At 47.8% G+C, this 16,802-nt stretch overlaps 2 protein-coding genes across 2 annotated transcripts in view; one reads left to right on the forward strand and one right to left on the reverse strand.

The window, feature by feature from the left end:
* LOC135810247 (centromere protein I-like) overlaps window positions 1-16,802 on the forward strand; it is a 44,709-nt gene that overhangs the window by 20,157 nt on the left and 7,750 nt on the right. The window contains exons 12-20 of the mRNA XM_065323727.1: window positions 4,292-4,383; window positions 6,441-6,558; window positions 8,163-8,227; window positions 8,959-9,074; window positions 9,558-9,669; window positions 10,291-10,344; window positions 14,821-14,945; window positions 15,515-15,563; window positions 16,731-16,802. The exon at window positions 16,731-16,802 is cut by the window's right edge and continues 77 nt beyond it. Of these exons, the coding sequence (XP_065179799.1) occupies window positions 4,292-4,383; window positions 6,441-6,558; window positions 8,163-8,227; window positions 8,959-9,074; window positions 9,558-9,669; window positions 10,291-10,344; window positions 14,821-14,945; window positions 15,515-15,563; window positions 16,731-16,802 (803 nt within the window). The remainder of the gene's footprint in view (window positions 1-4,291; window positions 4,384-6,440; window positions 6,559-8,162; window positions 8,228-8,958; window positions 9,075-9,557; window positions 9,670-10,290; window positions 10,345-14,820; window positions 14,946-15,514; window positions 15,564-16,730) is intronic.
* On the reverse strand, window positions 11,569-12,871 carry LOC135810248 (SAP30-binding protein-like). Its single transcript, XM_065323728.1, has one exon. The coding sequence runs from the start codon at window positions 12,721-12,723 to the stop codon at window positions 12,007-12,009; it is 717 nt and encodes a 238-aa protein (XP_065179800.1). The 5' UTR covers window positions 12,724-12,871; the 3' UTR covers window positions 11,569-12,006.

The raw sequence follows: 16,802 nt of genomic DNA on the forward strand, positions 1-16,802 counted from the left end.
GTGCACACACTAACAAATGCATCGGCGACAGTCTCAGCATCATGGCGAACAAGTGGGACGACCTCCACCCACTTGGTGAAGGTGTTAATGCAGACAAGAACGCAGTGATATCGGCCAGACTTGTTGGTACCAAGCTCGAGCGTGTCAATTTGCACAACACGCCAGGGACCATCGGGAGTTACAGGTCGCGTTGGTTGCGGTAGACAAGGTTGAGCAGGATTTGCCGCACGGCAGGTAGTGCACTCTGACACGTAGTCACGGCAGCGCTGTGCCATACCAGGGAAATAGCATTGGCTACGGAGTAGACGCCACATACTTTCCCAACCGGCGTGACCACTCACAGTATGGGCGACTGCAAGTGCATCGGCAGTAAGACTCTGGGGAAGGGCAGGCACAAGCTCAACATCGTTGAGAGGCGATTTCACGCTGCGAAACAGCACATCATCCTCAATCACCAGCTGGGTTCGGACTCTGCTGTAGCTGGAGTTGGGAATCGGTTCACCGGAGAGAAGCTGGGCCTTAACGGGCGAGATCTCCTCGTCAGCAACTTGGGCAGTGGCGATGTCACCCATAGCAAGAGGTGGGAGAGCACGAACGGTAACACCGGCTGCTGCAACATCAGGCTGTGGCTTCTTAGGACTGTCCGGCACACGGAACCAGGTAGGGACATGGGTTAGCTGATCCGAAATATTGTCCTCTGAGCGGACCCATTCAACGTCAACTGTAATGCCAGATACAGTGATCAAATCGTCGATGATCTGCAAACGACGCTGAACCAACGTAGCGTGAAGGCCACTCACTTTAACACGACGAATGTTGTTCAGCAACTGCGTCAACCAGCCATGGACTGTACGCGAATCAGTGTGCAAGACCACGTTTTTCACTGGCTAACACAGAGCGAGGTTGAGCGACTTGATGACGGCATCTAACTCTGCTATGTTGATATGACGCTTATCATCGGAAGGTCTGAGCCAGGACTTGTCTTCGACGATAGCGCCGTTGACTTCCAGAACCGCACCCATGGCCAGACCAGAAGCATCGCACCAAACGTGCCACACTGTGGTGTCATCACAGGGCACAGACCAGACACCATGCACAGGATCGTCTTGACGGACACGAGACTCGACCTCACGGCATGGTTGCACGAGATGAGGCGGTACGAGGTCATCCCATTTCGATGTGTTCTCACCGACAAGCCGCTTGATGTAGTTGCACAGCGGGCGTAACCAGGAACATACCGGGTAGTGACTAATCACACGGCCACACCAACTGAACACTTGACGACGAGTTGGTGACTCTGGCAACTTGAGGTCAACACCAGCACGACGTTCCCACGTGACTGTATCTTCGACATCAGAAGAGGACAGCTGTAGGCCCAACACACGAGCAGTTGCGAACTGCTCTGGCTCTTTCGTCTCAAGCCCATAGCTGGCGAGTTCATGGCGGACGATGTCGGTCTGGGCAGTAGGGACGTAGAGGTCGTCCACATAGTTGTCAAAGGCCGGCGTGATGACGGGTAATCCATTGGACAATCATGTCCAAGATCTTTGGCGCAACGTTCAGACCGAATCCCATGCGGGTCATGGTATACAACTCGCCTTTGTACACAACGGTTTGGTACTTGTACAGGGTGGGATGGATCCATACTTGCAGGTAGGCTTTCCGGATGTCGAGAAGAACGCTGTCGGCACTACGTCTGCGCCAGTCACGGAGTTTCGCGTCACAAGCTGGAGCGGTGACACCGGGGTGGGACACAAGACAGGCATTCAGGGCACGGTAGTCCAAGCACGGCCGAACCGGCGTGGATGCCTTGTGCTGCTGACTAACGGCAAGTATCGGCAAGACAGCGACAGGCTCTCCGAATGCCTCGGAGTCGTACTTGACAAGCCATTCATTGTCCACCCACAACTTCATTTCTGAAGCAAACTGCTCCTCCTCGCTGACGCTTAGAGACTTCCGCGAGTACTCTCCAATGCCGGAACCAATGTGCTGCTCGGGTGCAACGCCACCCTTCCACGACCACTGAGCAATCCAATGACCACGCTCATTCGACCAGTTAGCTTGGCAATCATTCGCCTTCAAGGTGACTGTCGACTCGGACTCGGTAACATCGATGTGACGAGAAAGCTTGTTAGGCTTCTCAGATTCGGGTTGGGGAGATGCACCGGCAGCGACACCTGCCTGCTGACCAAACACAACTGAGGACAGCGTGCCCCCTAGACCGTCGTAACGTAGAGTGAGGCCACCAACCTTGCCAATGGTATCTGTGCCAATCAGGAAGTCTGTGTTCAAGGACGACACGTTGGGCACAACGAGACAATCAATAGTGATCCGAGGCAAATGGACGGCTCCATCAAGTCGTTGCACATGTAGCGTGACGTTGCCAAGGATAGTAAGTGGTGTTCCGTCGATAGACAACAGCTTGTCCTGACAGGGAGAAACTGCAGCTGATAGGTTCAATCGGTCAACAACAGCCGACTCCACAAGTGTGCGAGTACAGCCAGAATCCACCACAGAGGCAAAACGCGTCCACGTACTAGACTCAGTACTGGGTTCCTGTACGTCCACGGCTACACGAACTAGGTCTCCATCCGATTTTGCCAGAGCAAGGCAAATATTCGTACGTTCAGGCGGCGCGTGACCAGCAGCGACATTTCCAACTCGACTCTTGTTCGGACAGTCCTTGGAAATAATGCCCTTTCGCTTTACAGGCATAACAGGTGACACTGGGCTCACGCTTCGGGCACTGTGATCTCACATGGCCCACGGCCTTACACTGGTAACACACGAGCGACTTCTTGGGCTGAGAGCTAGCAGCAGCAACAGCACCATGGGATTCTGGGAATTTGGATGCCTGCATGACTCTGATTTGATTTGCCATATCAGTGACAGTGAGCTTCTGCGTAGCAGACGCCATACGAACGTGGTGACCATTTATCAGCTGGCAAACCACTCAGGAACTGCTCAATCAGCACGGGATCTGAATTATCCGCAATCTTATGGCCAGACAGCGTAAGTAGGCGCTTCAAATCTGCCAGGTACGCGTCCACAGGCTCTCCATTCCGCAAAGCCCTTGACGTAAATGAACGGTAGGCAGCACCAGGCGTGGGGCAAAATGCCTGCTCCAGCGCAGATTTAATTTTTGCCGGCGATTTTTTGTCCTCGTCAGACAATTGAGTGACAACCGTAAAGGCGTGTCCACTCAGGAACAACGGAAGATGCTTAGCCTTGGCAGCGTCATCGGCCCACTTATTGGCCTTGGCTAAGACCAGAAACTTAGCCCAGAACTCATCAAAGTCGTCCTGTTTGCCCCGATACGGGCGAATAAATCCATCCAACTTCGAAGCCATCTTTCAGAACTTCCAACGGGTTTTGGCACCAAAGTTGTCGGGGAATCTCAAGCACGCACACAGAGTGCACCCGACACAACGAACACCCACTCAGTTCATATGGTTTACAAAGTTGAATGCATGATAGGATTAAAGTAACGGGAAGAGAAATAGAAAGTCGAAACTGTCTTCATGCCATTGCAATAATAATTACAACCACTGAACACCGCGTGGTTGACAGCTCTATCTGCTCAGGGGGTGCATGCATGCGTGCACAGCACACCCACACGTAATGAGTCTGAAGCACATGCCAGTACGTAATATTAGGACGTGACGTGGCAACGTGATACTAGTACACACGGCAATACTCTGAGTAAGGCTGCTGCCATGTCACTCAATGCACAGCAATACTCTGAGTAAGGCTGCTGCCATATCACTTAATGCACAGCAATACTCTGAGTAAGGCTGCCATGTCACTCAATACACGGTAATACTCTGAGTAAGGCTGCCATGTCACTCAATGCACGGCAATACTCTGTGTGAGTTTCTTGTACAATCAGATCATGCTTGCCCAGCACAGCTGTCCTTACCGATTGAAAGATCAGCTGTGACAGCAGATCTACTACTAGTACTAGTGCAGCAAACCTTCTCAGTGCACTGTAACATGTGTATTGATTATCTAGATATTTATGTTGTGAAAGTGGAACCTAGATGTATGTGGTTCAGCTAGCTCTGACTCTGCTAACCAGAGTGGACCCATGTCTAAGTATGTGTAGGAGTAGGGCTAGGACCACCCAGGTCTAAGTATGTGCAGGAGTAGGGCTAGGACCAGGATTTGCTGGTCTTGTCTTTCTCTGGGCTATTCTCAACTTTGCTCTACATGTAGATGTGTTCTGTGTGACTCGTGTTCAAGTCCACACGTCTGTGTGTTGTTGCCTGCTGCTGTTGTCGTGCTTGCACAGAGATCCTGCATCAGCGGTCGTGGACGACGGAGCGAGTATGCCATGTGAAGCGTGTCCTATCAGCTGTTGCCTTGGTTACTGAGTTCCTTGGAGTAAGTGACTACAAATCGTGTTACTTGTTTCTTTTAGCGCCCCTCTCTAAAATAATCCTCTATCTGTGATTAGCATGGTGCCTGGAAGAAAGGGCTTACGAATGAATGCCCTGGAAGAAAGGGCTTACGAATGAATGGCCTGGAAGAAAAGGGCTTACGAATGAATGCCCTGGAAGAAAGGGCTTACGAATGAATGCCCTGGAAGAAAAGGGCTTACGAATGAATGCCTGGAAGAAAAGGGCTTACGAATGAATGCCTGGAAGAAAAGGGCTTACGAATGAATGCCTGGAAGAAAAGGGCTTACGAATGAATGCCTGGAAGAAAAGGGCTTACGAATGAATGCCTGGAAGAAAAGGGCTTACGAATGAATGCCTGGAAGAAAAGGGCTTACGAATGAATGCCTGGAAGAAAGGGCTTACGAATGAATGCCTGGAAGAAAGGGCTTACGAATGAATGCCTGGAAGAAAGGGCTTACGAATGAATGCCTGGAAGAAAGGGCTTACGAATGAATGCCTGGAAGAAAGGGCTTACGAATGAATGCCTGGAAGAAAGGGCTTACGAATGAATGCCTGGAAGAAAGGGCTTACGAATGAATGCCTGGAAGAAAGGGCTTACGAATGAATGCCTGGAAGAAAAGGGCTTACGAATGAATGCCTGGAAGAAAAGGGCTTACGAATGAATGCCTGGAAGAAAAGGGCTTACGAATGAATGCCTGGAAGAAAAGGGCTTACGAATGAATGCCTGGAAGAAAAGGGCTTACGAATGAATGCCTGGAAGAAAAGGGCTTACGAATGAATGCCTGGAAGAAAAGGGCTTACGAATGAATGCCTGGAAGAAAGGGCTTACGAATGAATGCCTGGAAGAAAGGGCTTACGAATGAATGCCTGGAAGAAAGGGCTTACGAATGAATGCCTGGAAGAAAAGGGCTTACGAATGAATGCCTGGAAGAAAGGGCTTACGAATGAATGCCTGGAAGAAAAGGGCTTACGAATGAATGCCTGGAAGAAAAGGGCTTACGAATGAATGCCTGGAAGAAAAGGGCTTACGAATGAATGCCTGGAAGAAAAGGGCTTACGAATGAATGCCTGGAAGAAAAGGGCTTACGAATGAATGCCTGGAAGAAAGGGCTTACGAATGAATGCCTGGAAGAAAGGGCTTACGAATGAATGCCTGGAAGAAAGGGCTTACGAATGAATGCCTGGAAGAAAGGGCTTACGAATGAATGCCTGGAAGAAAAGGGCTTACGAATGAATGCCTGGAAGAAAAGGGCTTACGAATGAATGCCTGGAAGAAAAGGGCTTACGAATGAATGCCTGGAAGAAAAGGGCTTACGAATGAATGCCTGGAAGAAAAGGGCTTACGAATGAATGCCTGGAAGAAAAGGGCTTACGAATGAATGCCTGGAAGAAAAGGGCTTACAAATGAATGCCCTGGAAGAAAGGGCTTACGAATGAATGCCTGGAAGAAAAGGGCTTACGAATGAATGTCTGGAAGAAAAGGGCTTACAAATGAATGCCTGGAAGAAAGGGCTTACGAATGAATGCCTGGAAGAAAAGGGCTTACGAATGAATGCCTGGAAGAAAAGGGCTTACAAATGAATGCCCGGAAGAAAGGGCTTACGAATGAATGCATGGAAGAAAGGGCTTACGAATGAATGCCTGGAAGAAAGGGCTTACGAATGAATGCCTGGAAGAAAAGGGCTTACGAATGAATGCCTGGAAGAAAAGGGCTTACAAATGAATGCCCTGGGAGATTTATTAAAATATCTTATAAGTATTGGATGTGCATGTCTACATGTATGTGATGGCGTACAGCCAGTGAGAGAATGATTCACGACAGTACTCGTATGCACGGTTACTGTGAATTTGACGGCGGAGAGAGAGAGAGAGAGAGAGAGAGAGAGAGAGAGAGAGAGAGAGAGAGAGAGAGAGAGAGAGAGAGAGAGAGAGAGAGAGAGAGAGAGGTATAGTGGAACTCGGATAAGACATACCCCCCCCCCCTTCCCTGGGTACTTACTAAGTGAGTTCCACTGTATTTTGTTTGTGCTCTTTTTTCAGGAACCTCTTCCTGTGGTGGAGGAGTTCTTACAGGAATATCTGACCACTTGGGACGGCAGCATGTTTTTTGATGAAATTCTCCGTCTGTTGTGCCATGTACGACTGCGCAACTTCAGTGGTAAGTGACTGTATGGTAGTATGGGAGTATGGTAGTATGGTAGTATGGTAGTCATATGACTATCTGTTATACTACTGTGAGCGGATAAGATTGGTTGCAGTACAGTGTGCGTCATGCTGTATTTTCTGGCGTGTTAACTGTTAACCTTTTGAGCACGACGCTACCTAAATGCCGCCCACGTCAACACCTGCAAAAATCGCGTTTTTCCTATGAAAGTAGTAACTGTTCAAGGATCGATAACTTTACCTTCCCTTGGGCGAATTCCACGATCTTGTGCTTCCTGCAAAGGTCTTGAGACGAGGAACAAAATAGTTCCAAGCCCAGCTCGGAGCGACACCAAAAGCCCATGCTACAGTCTGGTAAACTTCACGCACGCGCTCGACAGACTTGAGCACGGCCAGGAGATCAAATCCTCAGCTGCCATTTCACTCTCCTTGCTCGTATCGAGCTCAAATTTGTTTGAGGACTCCCCAGATCCGCTGCCATCATTTGAATCTAGTTTCCATGGCAGCAGATAGCGCGAAAATGATCGAAAATGGAAAATACGCCTTCTGTAAAGTACGCAAAAAAATCGATTTGAATTTGCCATGTCGAGTCGCATATCTCAACAACCCGGGGTCTTTCGCTTCGACGATTGTTTCTATCGCAAGCTGAGAGTTTTCTCTTGCTGATACATTTTATGTTTCGATCGTGAGAATCGGCCAAGAATTGACCGAGTTACGATAGTTTGAACTCACGCGGTTCATGCAAATCGCGTTTGTACGCTATGTACACTCACGACGTAATAATACGTCACGCGTGGGAGCAGTGACACTGTACATGACGTAATAATACGTCATGCGTGCTCAAAGGGTTAACCGGCAATAACCGCATGGGGTCTAAGTCACCCCCCCCCCCCCTTCAGGCCCAAAAGTCGTATTTTTGTTGACATTCGAAGTATAAGCCGTACGTCAGACTTTGAATTTCGTTGGCAACCTAACTCTGACCTGATAATAATGTACTTCAAAATAGAAGCGTTGTGCTAGCTAGTGCAGTGATGGATTGCAGTACATGAACAGTAATTGAATGACTCCATGCATTCACTACCGGTTTATGCATGAAGTACTGTAGTGCTGGTCGATTCACATCCACCATTCAGAGTCTAAGGCATATGGGCGATTTCTGAGTTTTTCTATGCGTTTTAAAGTGCGGCTAACACACCCAAAAATACGGTTTATCATCATGTATTCGTCTACTGCAGGCCTGAGGGTGCATGTACCGTCAGTGTTAATACTTGTTTGATTTGATGTGTGACTCCGTGCATGTGTGTGCCTATGTGTATGTGATGTGTCCTGTGTGCTGGGCTGTGTGCTGTCCTGTGCTGTGTGCTGTGCTGCACTGTGTTGGTCTGTGTGCTGTGCTGTGCGCGTGCTGTGATGTGATGTGTCCTGTCGTGTGCTGGGCTGTGATGTGACGTGCTGTGTGCTGGGCTGTGATGTGACGTGCTGTCCTGTGCTGGTCTGTGCTGTGCTGGTCTGTGCTGTGCTGGTCTGTGCTGTGCTGTGCGCGTGATGTGATGTGATCTGCTGTGCTGTGCTGCACTGTGCTGTGCTGTGCTGTGGCAGAGCTTGAGAGTGTGTTCTTGCAGCCTCTGCATCACCTCTACATGACCGTGTCTGCACAGGAGAAAGTAAGCGTATGAGAAGTTTAAAATACCCTTCAAGGTACAGCCAACCATATGCATACCAATCATGTGCATACCAATCATGTGCATACCAATCTTGTGCATACCAATCTTGTGGATACCAATCATGTGGATACCAATCTTGTGCATACCAATCTTGTGGATAACAACAACTCACGACTTACAACACTCTCTTTAGAGTTTAGACCTAGTACGATTTGACAACATTCTTTCAAACTCATGAATACACTGTAACGACGACTCGTGGAGATCGAGTTTGAACATATTGGAATAGCATTCCAGACTGCATGGCGAAACCTATCTTGAAAACGGTCAAGCATTGACCCAGTTTCTGCCAGAAGCAAGATGATCATCTTTTTTCTGAATGCACTCTAACTTAGTACAGTAACTCCGAGTGGTATTACATGTAGCTAGCTACATAAGCTGCAACACCCATTGTCCTGGAGACAGTATGTGGTATTACATGTAGGTACATAAGCCGCAACACCCATTGTCCTGGAGACAGTATGTTCCATTCTACTGTTCTACATTCTACTGCGGTAGCAGCTGAAATATTTCATGTGACTACTCGAGGAATCGGCATTACTTGCTTACCCCCCCCCCCCACGTTAAACTCAGCATTCTCCTTATTTGCCCCCTCTCCTCTCCTCTCCTCTCCCCCTCCCCTTCCCCCTCCCTCCCCTCCCCCTGTTTTTCTGTTATGATTACTGGTGCAGGCAAAGATTGTGCACTGTTGGCGCAGGATGTTCTGCAATTTTGTGAAGATTGAGACTGTCAATCACCTGAAGGCAACAAGCGATATGGCCTGTGATGAGAATGGCATTGATGAAAGGTAGTCTGTTTGTTTGGACGTGAAGCATGCTGAATTGATGATTGCTGAATTCGCTGCCAATACAGTAGTGGCTGTGAATTCTCTCTTCCAGTCACCTGTTGGCTCTTGCGTGTGTGTCTGACTCTGTATGTCTGTGTCTGTCTGTGCCTGGCTGTGTGTATGCATGTGTCTGTCTGTCTGTGTGTGTGTGTGTGGGGGGGGGGGGGGGGGGGGAGGAGGCACGCTACTGTCTATGTGAATTTGCTTTCTCATCACTATCGTCTTTGCCTTGTGTAAGTGATTACCATGAAGATGTGACTTGCCCACGCTACAACTGCTGTTCTCTTGCAATATCCTATAAATAATCATATTGTTTACAGCTCTCGTGAGAACCAGTCAGACTGACGTTTCTGCACCCGGAGAAATCTTAGAAGGATTGTGTATATTCTGGTTGCTCCGTGTTTGCTCAGAGGTTGTACAATTATATGTTCCTTTCTTGCTCAGGATAGCGCACCGGCGCTTGTTTCCCAGACCAAGTTCCGGTGTTGTCAATGGCAAGGACACTGTCGCCCGTTTTGTGGCGTTTGCTGATCATCATGCCTTCGTTGGTCTGCAGGTAAGTTGAGCAGGTTCTCGCGGAGAAGTCTGGTGAAAAATGAAAAAAATCACGGTCCGTAGTGTTTTTGGGGCGCTGCGTCGAATGTTCCTGGTCCCACACCTCTCCAGTGAAGCGGTCTAGCTGGCTACACCTGCTGACACCACCACCAGATGAGGTAGAATATTCAATTAGAAGTATCTGACAAACGAATGACCGCACCCTCCTTGAAAGAAGGCCATTCGACGCAGCACTCAAAATCTACAGGCCCTGAGATTTTTCTTATAATCACCGAACATCGCCTTTTAGAATCTACAGCTTTCTCTAGCCATGCTGTCTTTGTTACCATGGTTACATTGTGCATACTCTTGTTTCCATGTACATATACTCTTGAATACAGTGACCTAATATGGAAACTGGCAAGTAAAGGCAATCTTCCGTGCCAGATGGAGTGTGCTTACATCCCAGCTTCGCTCTAGTCATTTGAATTGTTCTGTTTTTGTTTTTTTAATTCTTTATTCTCACGATGGTTGTTGTTGTTGTTGTTGTTGTTGTTGTTGTTGTTGTTGTTGTTGTTGTTGTTGTTGTTGTTGTTGTTGTTGTTGTTGTTGTTGTTGTTGTTGTTGTTGTTGTTGTATGAAGGCGGAGGAGAATGCACCTGTTCTGCAACAAGCTGTTCTCAGGTTTTTCTTCGATGTAAGTATCTCATGCCGTCATGGTGAACGTACTAGTAGAGGCGCGTACAGTTTCACCATGGTAACCATGGGAACTATGGGAACCATGGTAACTATGGGAACCATGGTAACTATGGGAACCATGGGAACTATGGCCGTGCTGGTTCAGTGTGATCACAGTGTGGTGTGTGCGTGTTCAGTGTGCAAGCTCTGCATGTTTGTACATGTACATCACCCAGTTCTTGACATGGACAGAAGTGGAAGACAGTCAGTCATGTGGATGCATAAACCCATACTCGTACACATGTACATGCATAATACGTACAACATGCCAGTGGATCCTGTTCATGGCTGTTAGCACTTTATACCTCAGGCTCTCTGTAGACCGTATTTCCCTGAGTATAAGTCGCACCTTACTGGGTGTAGTGGAGCGATAGCAATTACCTAATTTCAGAACTAAGAGTGAACTTGATGTGCACTCCAAAACCTTTCCGGTTTGAAGCCACCTCGTGTTTGAAACGAAAAATTGGGCAACTTGGAGGCAACAGGCCAACACAAAGGAGTGGCTCAGTTCGATCGACTCTGCCCTCAGAGCAAAGTTCATCATGCCAGTTTCCTTCCACAAACATATTTCGAGTGAACAATCCACTCTGATGATCGGTTTGGGTCTACACAATTTTGCTGTCAAACCGTTCCTATTTGAAACCGTCCCCTCTATCAGGCAAGGTTACTGTGTATGAGCTTGATGCCCTGCTGGCCTAGTTCAACTCAACGGGCGAAGGGGACCGAGCACACTGTACTAGTATGGAAGTCACATTATCGTTTTCTAGAAAGTGATTTTAGAATTCTGCTGCATGCTGCGGTTACTCTTGAAGTACATGTGCCCACAGCTTGCAATGACAGAATCTGAATCTGACCTCACCCTTGATATGTAAACATTTATCACTGTTCACCAGCACCTGCACACAATGCCGGAGTTGGAAGGGCTAGGCTGTAGCGTAGGGCTGCTGCCGCATGGTGGCCAGAGCTAGCAGTCCCGACGACGTTGGATCTCAATAAACAGTACATGGCCGGTGTACTCGTACTGTGTTCCTAGTCAAGACCACCCACAGTAGTAATGTCACACATCAAGTTAGCACCCGGGGGTTGGAAAGACGCATCGCTACAGCACTGGCACATGTACAATTTCTCTTCAACCGCCGGTGTCGAGCGTAATACATCATGTCAATACTCCAGTCAAGCTGTGTTCATGGTGGATTGAAAACTCTCAAGTAAACACAGCTTTACAGCACAAGTAAATTAGAAGACTATGTCTGAACACATACATCTCTACAAACAACCAGTACTGTACATTTTTAATGATTACATACTGCACTGCACAGCAGCACAATCAAGTCAATGCATGTACAAGCCTACACACAAGCACTCATTCACTTCTAATCTGCTCTGTGTACAGACATGCACATGTGCTCATCAACAGCTATTATAGTATGGACATGCACAGCCAGTCAGCTACATCTTTACGTCAGGCACCATTGTCAGAGTGAAATGCAGTTTATTGGATTTTCTTAAAAACACACACACACATGCATATATTGAGTTCTCACGCAAGAGATGAGGTTGTAAAAGCGAGCACACAGCGCGAGTGCCTGTACGCAGAAATAAATAGGATCAGCTGGAGAGTTTACTGCTTATTGGGACCAGAATCCCACTTTGATCTCCTTTTCTTTTGCTCCGACTCGGCATTTGAACTGGTTGGCGGCCGTTTTGTTCCCGTCACGAATTCTACGTGTGTTTTATGCGCTGCTGCCGTTTCCTCTGCTTTCTTCTTCTTGTCAAACTGATCCTTTTGCACCGCTGCCAGTTTCTCGTAGTACGATTCAGGTCCCCAGCCAGCAGGATTGAACGACGTAAAGTTTGAGCCCAGCTCATCCAGATCGAGAAACGATACTAATTTTTCGTAGATAGACGGATTTCGGAAGTCTTTGCGACTTTGCACACTCTGCGTCAGGCTGCGACCTGTTCTGTGCTTGGTTTCAAGCATAGCTTCGATCTTGCGCTGTAGTGAGTTTGAACAGTTCCCTCGCGGGGGTGATGGCATTAGTCGGGCAGCCTGTCTCGGCTTCACTTTGAACGGCCAGTCCTCTTTGTCTGAATCATCACTAGCGACGGGAGATGGCACTGCCATTGCCACTGAGTTGTCTCCATTATCACTGTCCTCGGCTTCCGAATCATCCTGTGCTGCTGCATCACTTGCTTCAGGCTCTGTTGGCTTCTCCACTGCGGGAGCAGATTGTAGTCGAACTGCACGAACAATTTGTCCCTTCGTTGTGGAACCCGCAGCCTGCTCACTGTCCTCGTCAGACGAGCCAGAATCATACGCTACCAAGCCAGTCGCCATTATCGTTGCCTCCGCGACAACGCACTACATCTGGCCAACGCTCATGGCATTGTCGATCTCGCAAACACGAAACACCAAGAGAAATTTTCGAATGCCAACCAACAAAGGCAGCGCTTGCAATTGCATGCAACAACAACGCAAACATACGTTCAAACGGCAAACTCGTTTTTTGCGAGCTTTCAATCGCAATCTTTTGCGCATGCGAGCATCATAATCACTTCTATCATTGTTTTGTTTTGCATGATGTCATGCGCTTTTGACTCGTGCATGTGCATGTCGACAACAGCCCGGGCCCACGTAATGTCACCTGGCCTTTTTTTTCTCTTCTTTCTTTCTTCTTTTTTACTTTTCGGGATTCATTGCATGCATGCATGCATGCAGTGACTAGACTGTTGTGTGGCTCATGGTGGTCGCTATGAAGACCTCTCCATTGCTCAATGGAAGAAGAGAGCTAGCTTAGGACCCTCACTATGCTAGTTCTTTGCCTACTATACTAGCCTCAGTCAAGTGCGACGGCCGGCCGTACCATACACACACACGCATCCCTAGCCCTACACATGCACGCACATACGCACTATCTCTCTCTCTCTCTCTCTCTCTCTCTCTCTCTCTCTCTCTCTCTCTCTCTCTCTCTCACACACACACACACACACACACACACACACACACACACACACACACACACACACACACACACACACACGCACACACGCACGCATACACACATACATGTACACCCACATAATGTGCATACTACAGCATGGAGGACTCAGGCTAGCGCCAAGCACCACTGCGTAACGTCTTTTACATACATGTAGCTAAGGGAGCAATTTGATCATCTCATGAGCTAGTGATAAGTGCCTTACACAAGTTCACAGTCCAGTGCATGCTGGCAGGTGTGGAGCTGCACCATAGCAACCAAGCCCAAAGGTGCTACTCGGCACAAAGTTTGTATTACAATCAGCAAAATGTGCTACTCACTACTACTTCAGTACTACTGAAGTAGTACTGCAGTACTAGTACTGCAGTACTGGTATATATATAAAGAAGCCTTGCTTGGTAGTTTAACATGTTTTTCGATTATGGTTGTAGTCAGGAGCACTATCCTTGTAACATGTAACATGTAACATGCTGTCAAAATTGAAAAACATACTGCAGTACTACTGTACTGTGTTCAGTTTTGTTAGAAGGTGTCTTTGCGAACAGACTGCAATTTTATGTGTGGGAGTCAATTGCTCCTAGATGGGAATGTACATTTGTGTATGTGTGTGTGTGTGTTACATGGTACCAAGAGTACATAACCCCCAGAGTGTGCAACGCCGATCCAGCTCTGTGTAGGGTCTTGGTCGAGCGGAATCGGATCTTCTGATGTCATGCGTACACTTCACACCAGCGCAAGGCCGGTCTCGAGGCAGGGCACCATTGTTTTTGATCCAAGAGTACCCGCGACTCCCCGGGTTCCCCTCAGATGTGTACGGTATTATGACGCAAAGATCCGATTCCGCTCGACCAAGACCCTATGCAGAGCTGGATCAGGCGTTGCACACTCTGGGGGGTTATGTACTCTTGATGGTACATGACGTGTGTGTGTGTGTGTGTGTGTGTGTGTGTGTGTGTGTGTGTGTGTGTGTGTGTGTGTGTCCCATATGGTGCAGTGGTATGTGCCGCGATTTCCAATCGATAGGTTGCGGGTTCGATTCCCGACGATTATGGTCACACACGTCTTTCTTCTCTTTCTCAGACTCTTCCTGACTTTTCTTTCATTCTCCTGGGTGGTTACCAACAGCCAGTGCATGCCGGAGTATGTGGTGTGATGTGTGTGCGGGAAAAAAAAAAAAAAAAAATCCCCAAAATAGGGATTCACTGGCCAGAAAAAGTCACTTCAAATAGCTGTATGGTGTAGACCAGGCTGAATAGTGACGGTCAATTCTTCAGCCTTGCAAGCTGTTGAATGGTGCAATCCCAGCACAAGTTGCTATGGCTTCTGCCGTAGCATTGCTATCATCGCCTCTGGCGATGGGCGTCAAAGGTCAAAGGTCAAGGTCAAAGGTGTGTGTGTGTGTGTGTGTGTATGCATGTTGTTGACTGGCTGTATAGGTTGAGCGAATGGCATTGCTGGATGGCGTGTGCTTCTTGCCCTTCCCGTCTCCTAAAACAACGTATTGTCTACTGCTCTCACACAACTCAGCAGCCGTCTCAGACCTCTGCTTCATCTTCTCCCGGTGAGAGAATTGTGGCTCTCGATATCATAGAATTATGGATATTATCCTACACAGACAGAAGAACGAGCAGTTTTTTTCCCGAAATTCTGATTTTGACGAACTGAATTGATCTTCATCTGATGATCTGGGCGGACTGGTCCGTAACAGCCTGAGCACCAGGGCCCTGTGTGACATGGTAATCCCGTGCCACAGAAGTGTCTGCAGCCTGATGCCTGAATTCAAGCAGGCTGAGCAAGTTGCCTGTATTTGTATCAGCCCATGACCATGATGATTCATCTACTGGGTTCCAGTGCTACATGTAGTTGCTATGGCCTCGCAGGGCGATGTTCTGCCAACCACAAAATCCAATTGTGGCGATGATCGGCATAAGTTTCTGCCGATTCTCTGCAGCACAAGGGCAGGTGACTGTCATGTCCACGGGCCATGATGATTACACTGGTTACTCTCATTACACTGGTTACTCTGATTGGAATAACTAGTACATCAAGTACATTGTACCCTTAGTAGCCCTGCCATAACCTGATCTTGCATGCTGTGTGTGTGTGTGATTTGCTACTGTCTGCTTGCAGCCTATACAAGAGTATGTGTCTGTTATGTTCTTCCACCAAGCATGCATGGGTGAGTACAATATCAATGACACAGTCGTGGCCGGAGAAATCCGACCGGAAGCGCTTCACTGCGTTTCCATCTCCATTACATCATGCACAGTCCAGAGAACCACCCGAGGGCCGCAGGGGCCGCATGCGCCTTGGCACTGCTTTCGGCTCACGGGTTAGATTTCTTTGGCCACAACTGTACATGCATTGCTACCACTCTCACTGTGATATCCATTATGTATGTAGTAAGTATGCACTGCCATTACACTCACAACCATACAGTGTATGTCATCTTGTAGTGAGCTGTTCAACTCTTGGTCTACCAGCCATGTGTTCAATACTCGCATTGTGTGTAAATAGCACACTCTGCTTGCTGCGTGTACATTTGTATTTGTATTTATTCAACATTTCCTGGCTCGGCAAACAACTGCCAATGACAAAATTAATGACAAATGACCGTATGGGCCGGCAAAAGCCAGAGGTACCGTAGTGTAACTTACTTCTGATGAAGTAAAGTAAAAGTAGATAAACTATCACTGGTAAAGTGGTAATGGTATGACATGATGATATTGTATTTATACCAGATTCAAACCCAGTCCATCTACAAGTACATGTACTGTTTTCAGCAGAGACCATCTGCTGGAGTGCTGGTACATGTAGTAGGGAGTAGTAAACTACCGGTACTTTACTACTCCTTGCTATCTATACAATCAAGAGTACATAACCAAGAGTGTGCAACTCCTATCTTGAGCTGCGCTGGGTTCACCCACGGTGGAATTGTTTTATTGTATCATTCTTTGGCAGAAGTGTGATGAAGTGTGTATGCTTTCCCGCGCTTGTTTTGCAGATACGGTGAGAGTTCGTCAGGTTCAAGACACATCGATCTATCGTCCGTTGTTCTGCTTCGACTACCGTAGCTGCAATGTACAAATTATTTGTACTTTGATCTCTGGCTACGCATGATAGCATCATGTCAGTGAGCCAAACCGCCGCCAAAGACTGATGTCTTGAAAAATTCCGCCATGGGCTGGGGGATCGTCGAGTTGCACACTCTTGGTTATGTACTCTTGATACAATTAATGAGTGCTCTGTCTGCTGGTATCCACTTTCCATGTTTGTGTGTGTGTGTGTGTGTGTGTGTGTGTGTGTGTGTGTGTGTGTGTGTGTGTGTGTGTGTGTGTGTGTGTAGAATTTTGTGGCTGAATGGCAACAGCGGACAAGAGTGACACACATGTTCAATCGTATAGTCCTGGACATTGTC

Source organism: Sycon ciliatum, chromosome 2 (genome assembly GCF_964019385.1).
Source record: "Sycon ciliatum chromosome 2, ocSycCili1.1, whole genome shotgun sequence".
Taxonomy (NCBI): Eukaryota; Metazoa; Porifera; class Calcarea; order Leucosolenida; family Sycettidae; genus Sycon; species Sycon ciliatum.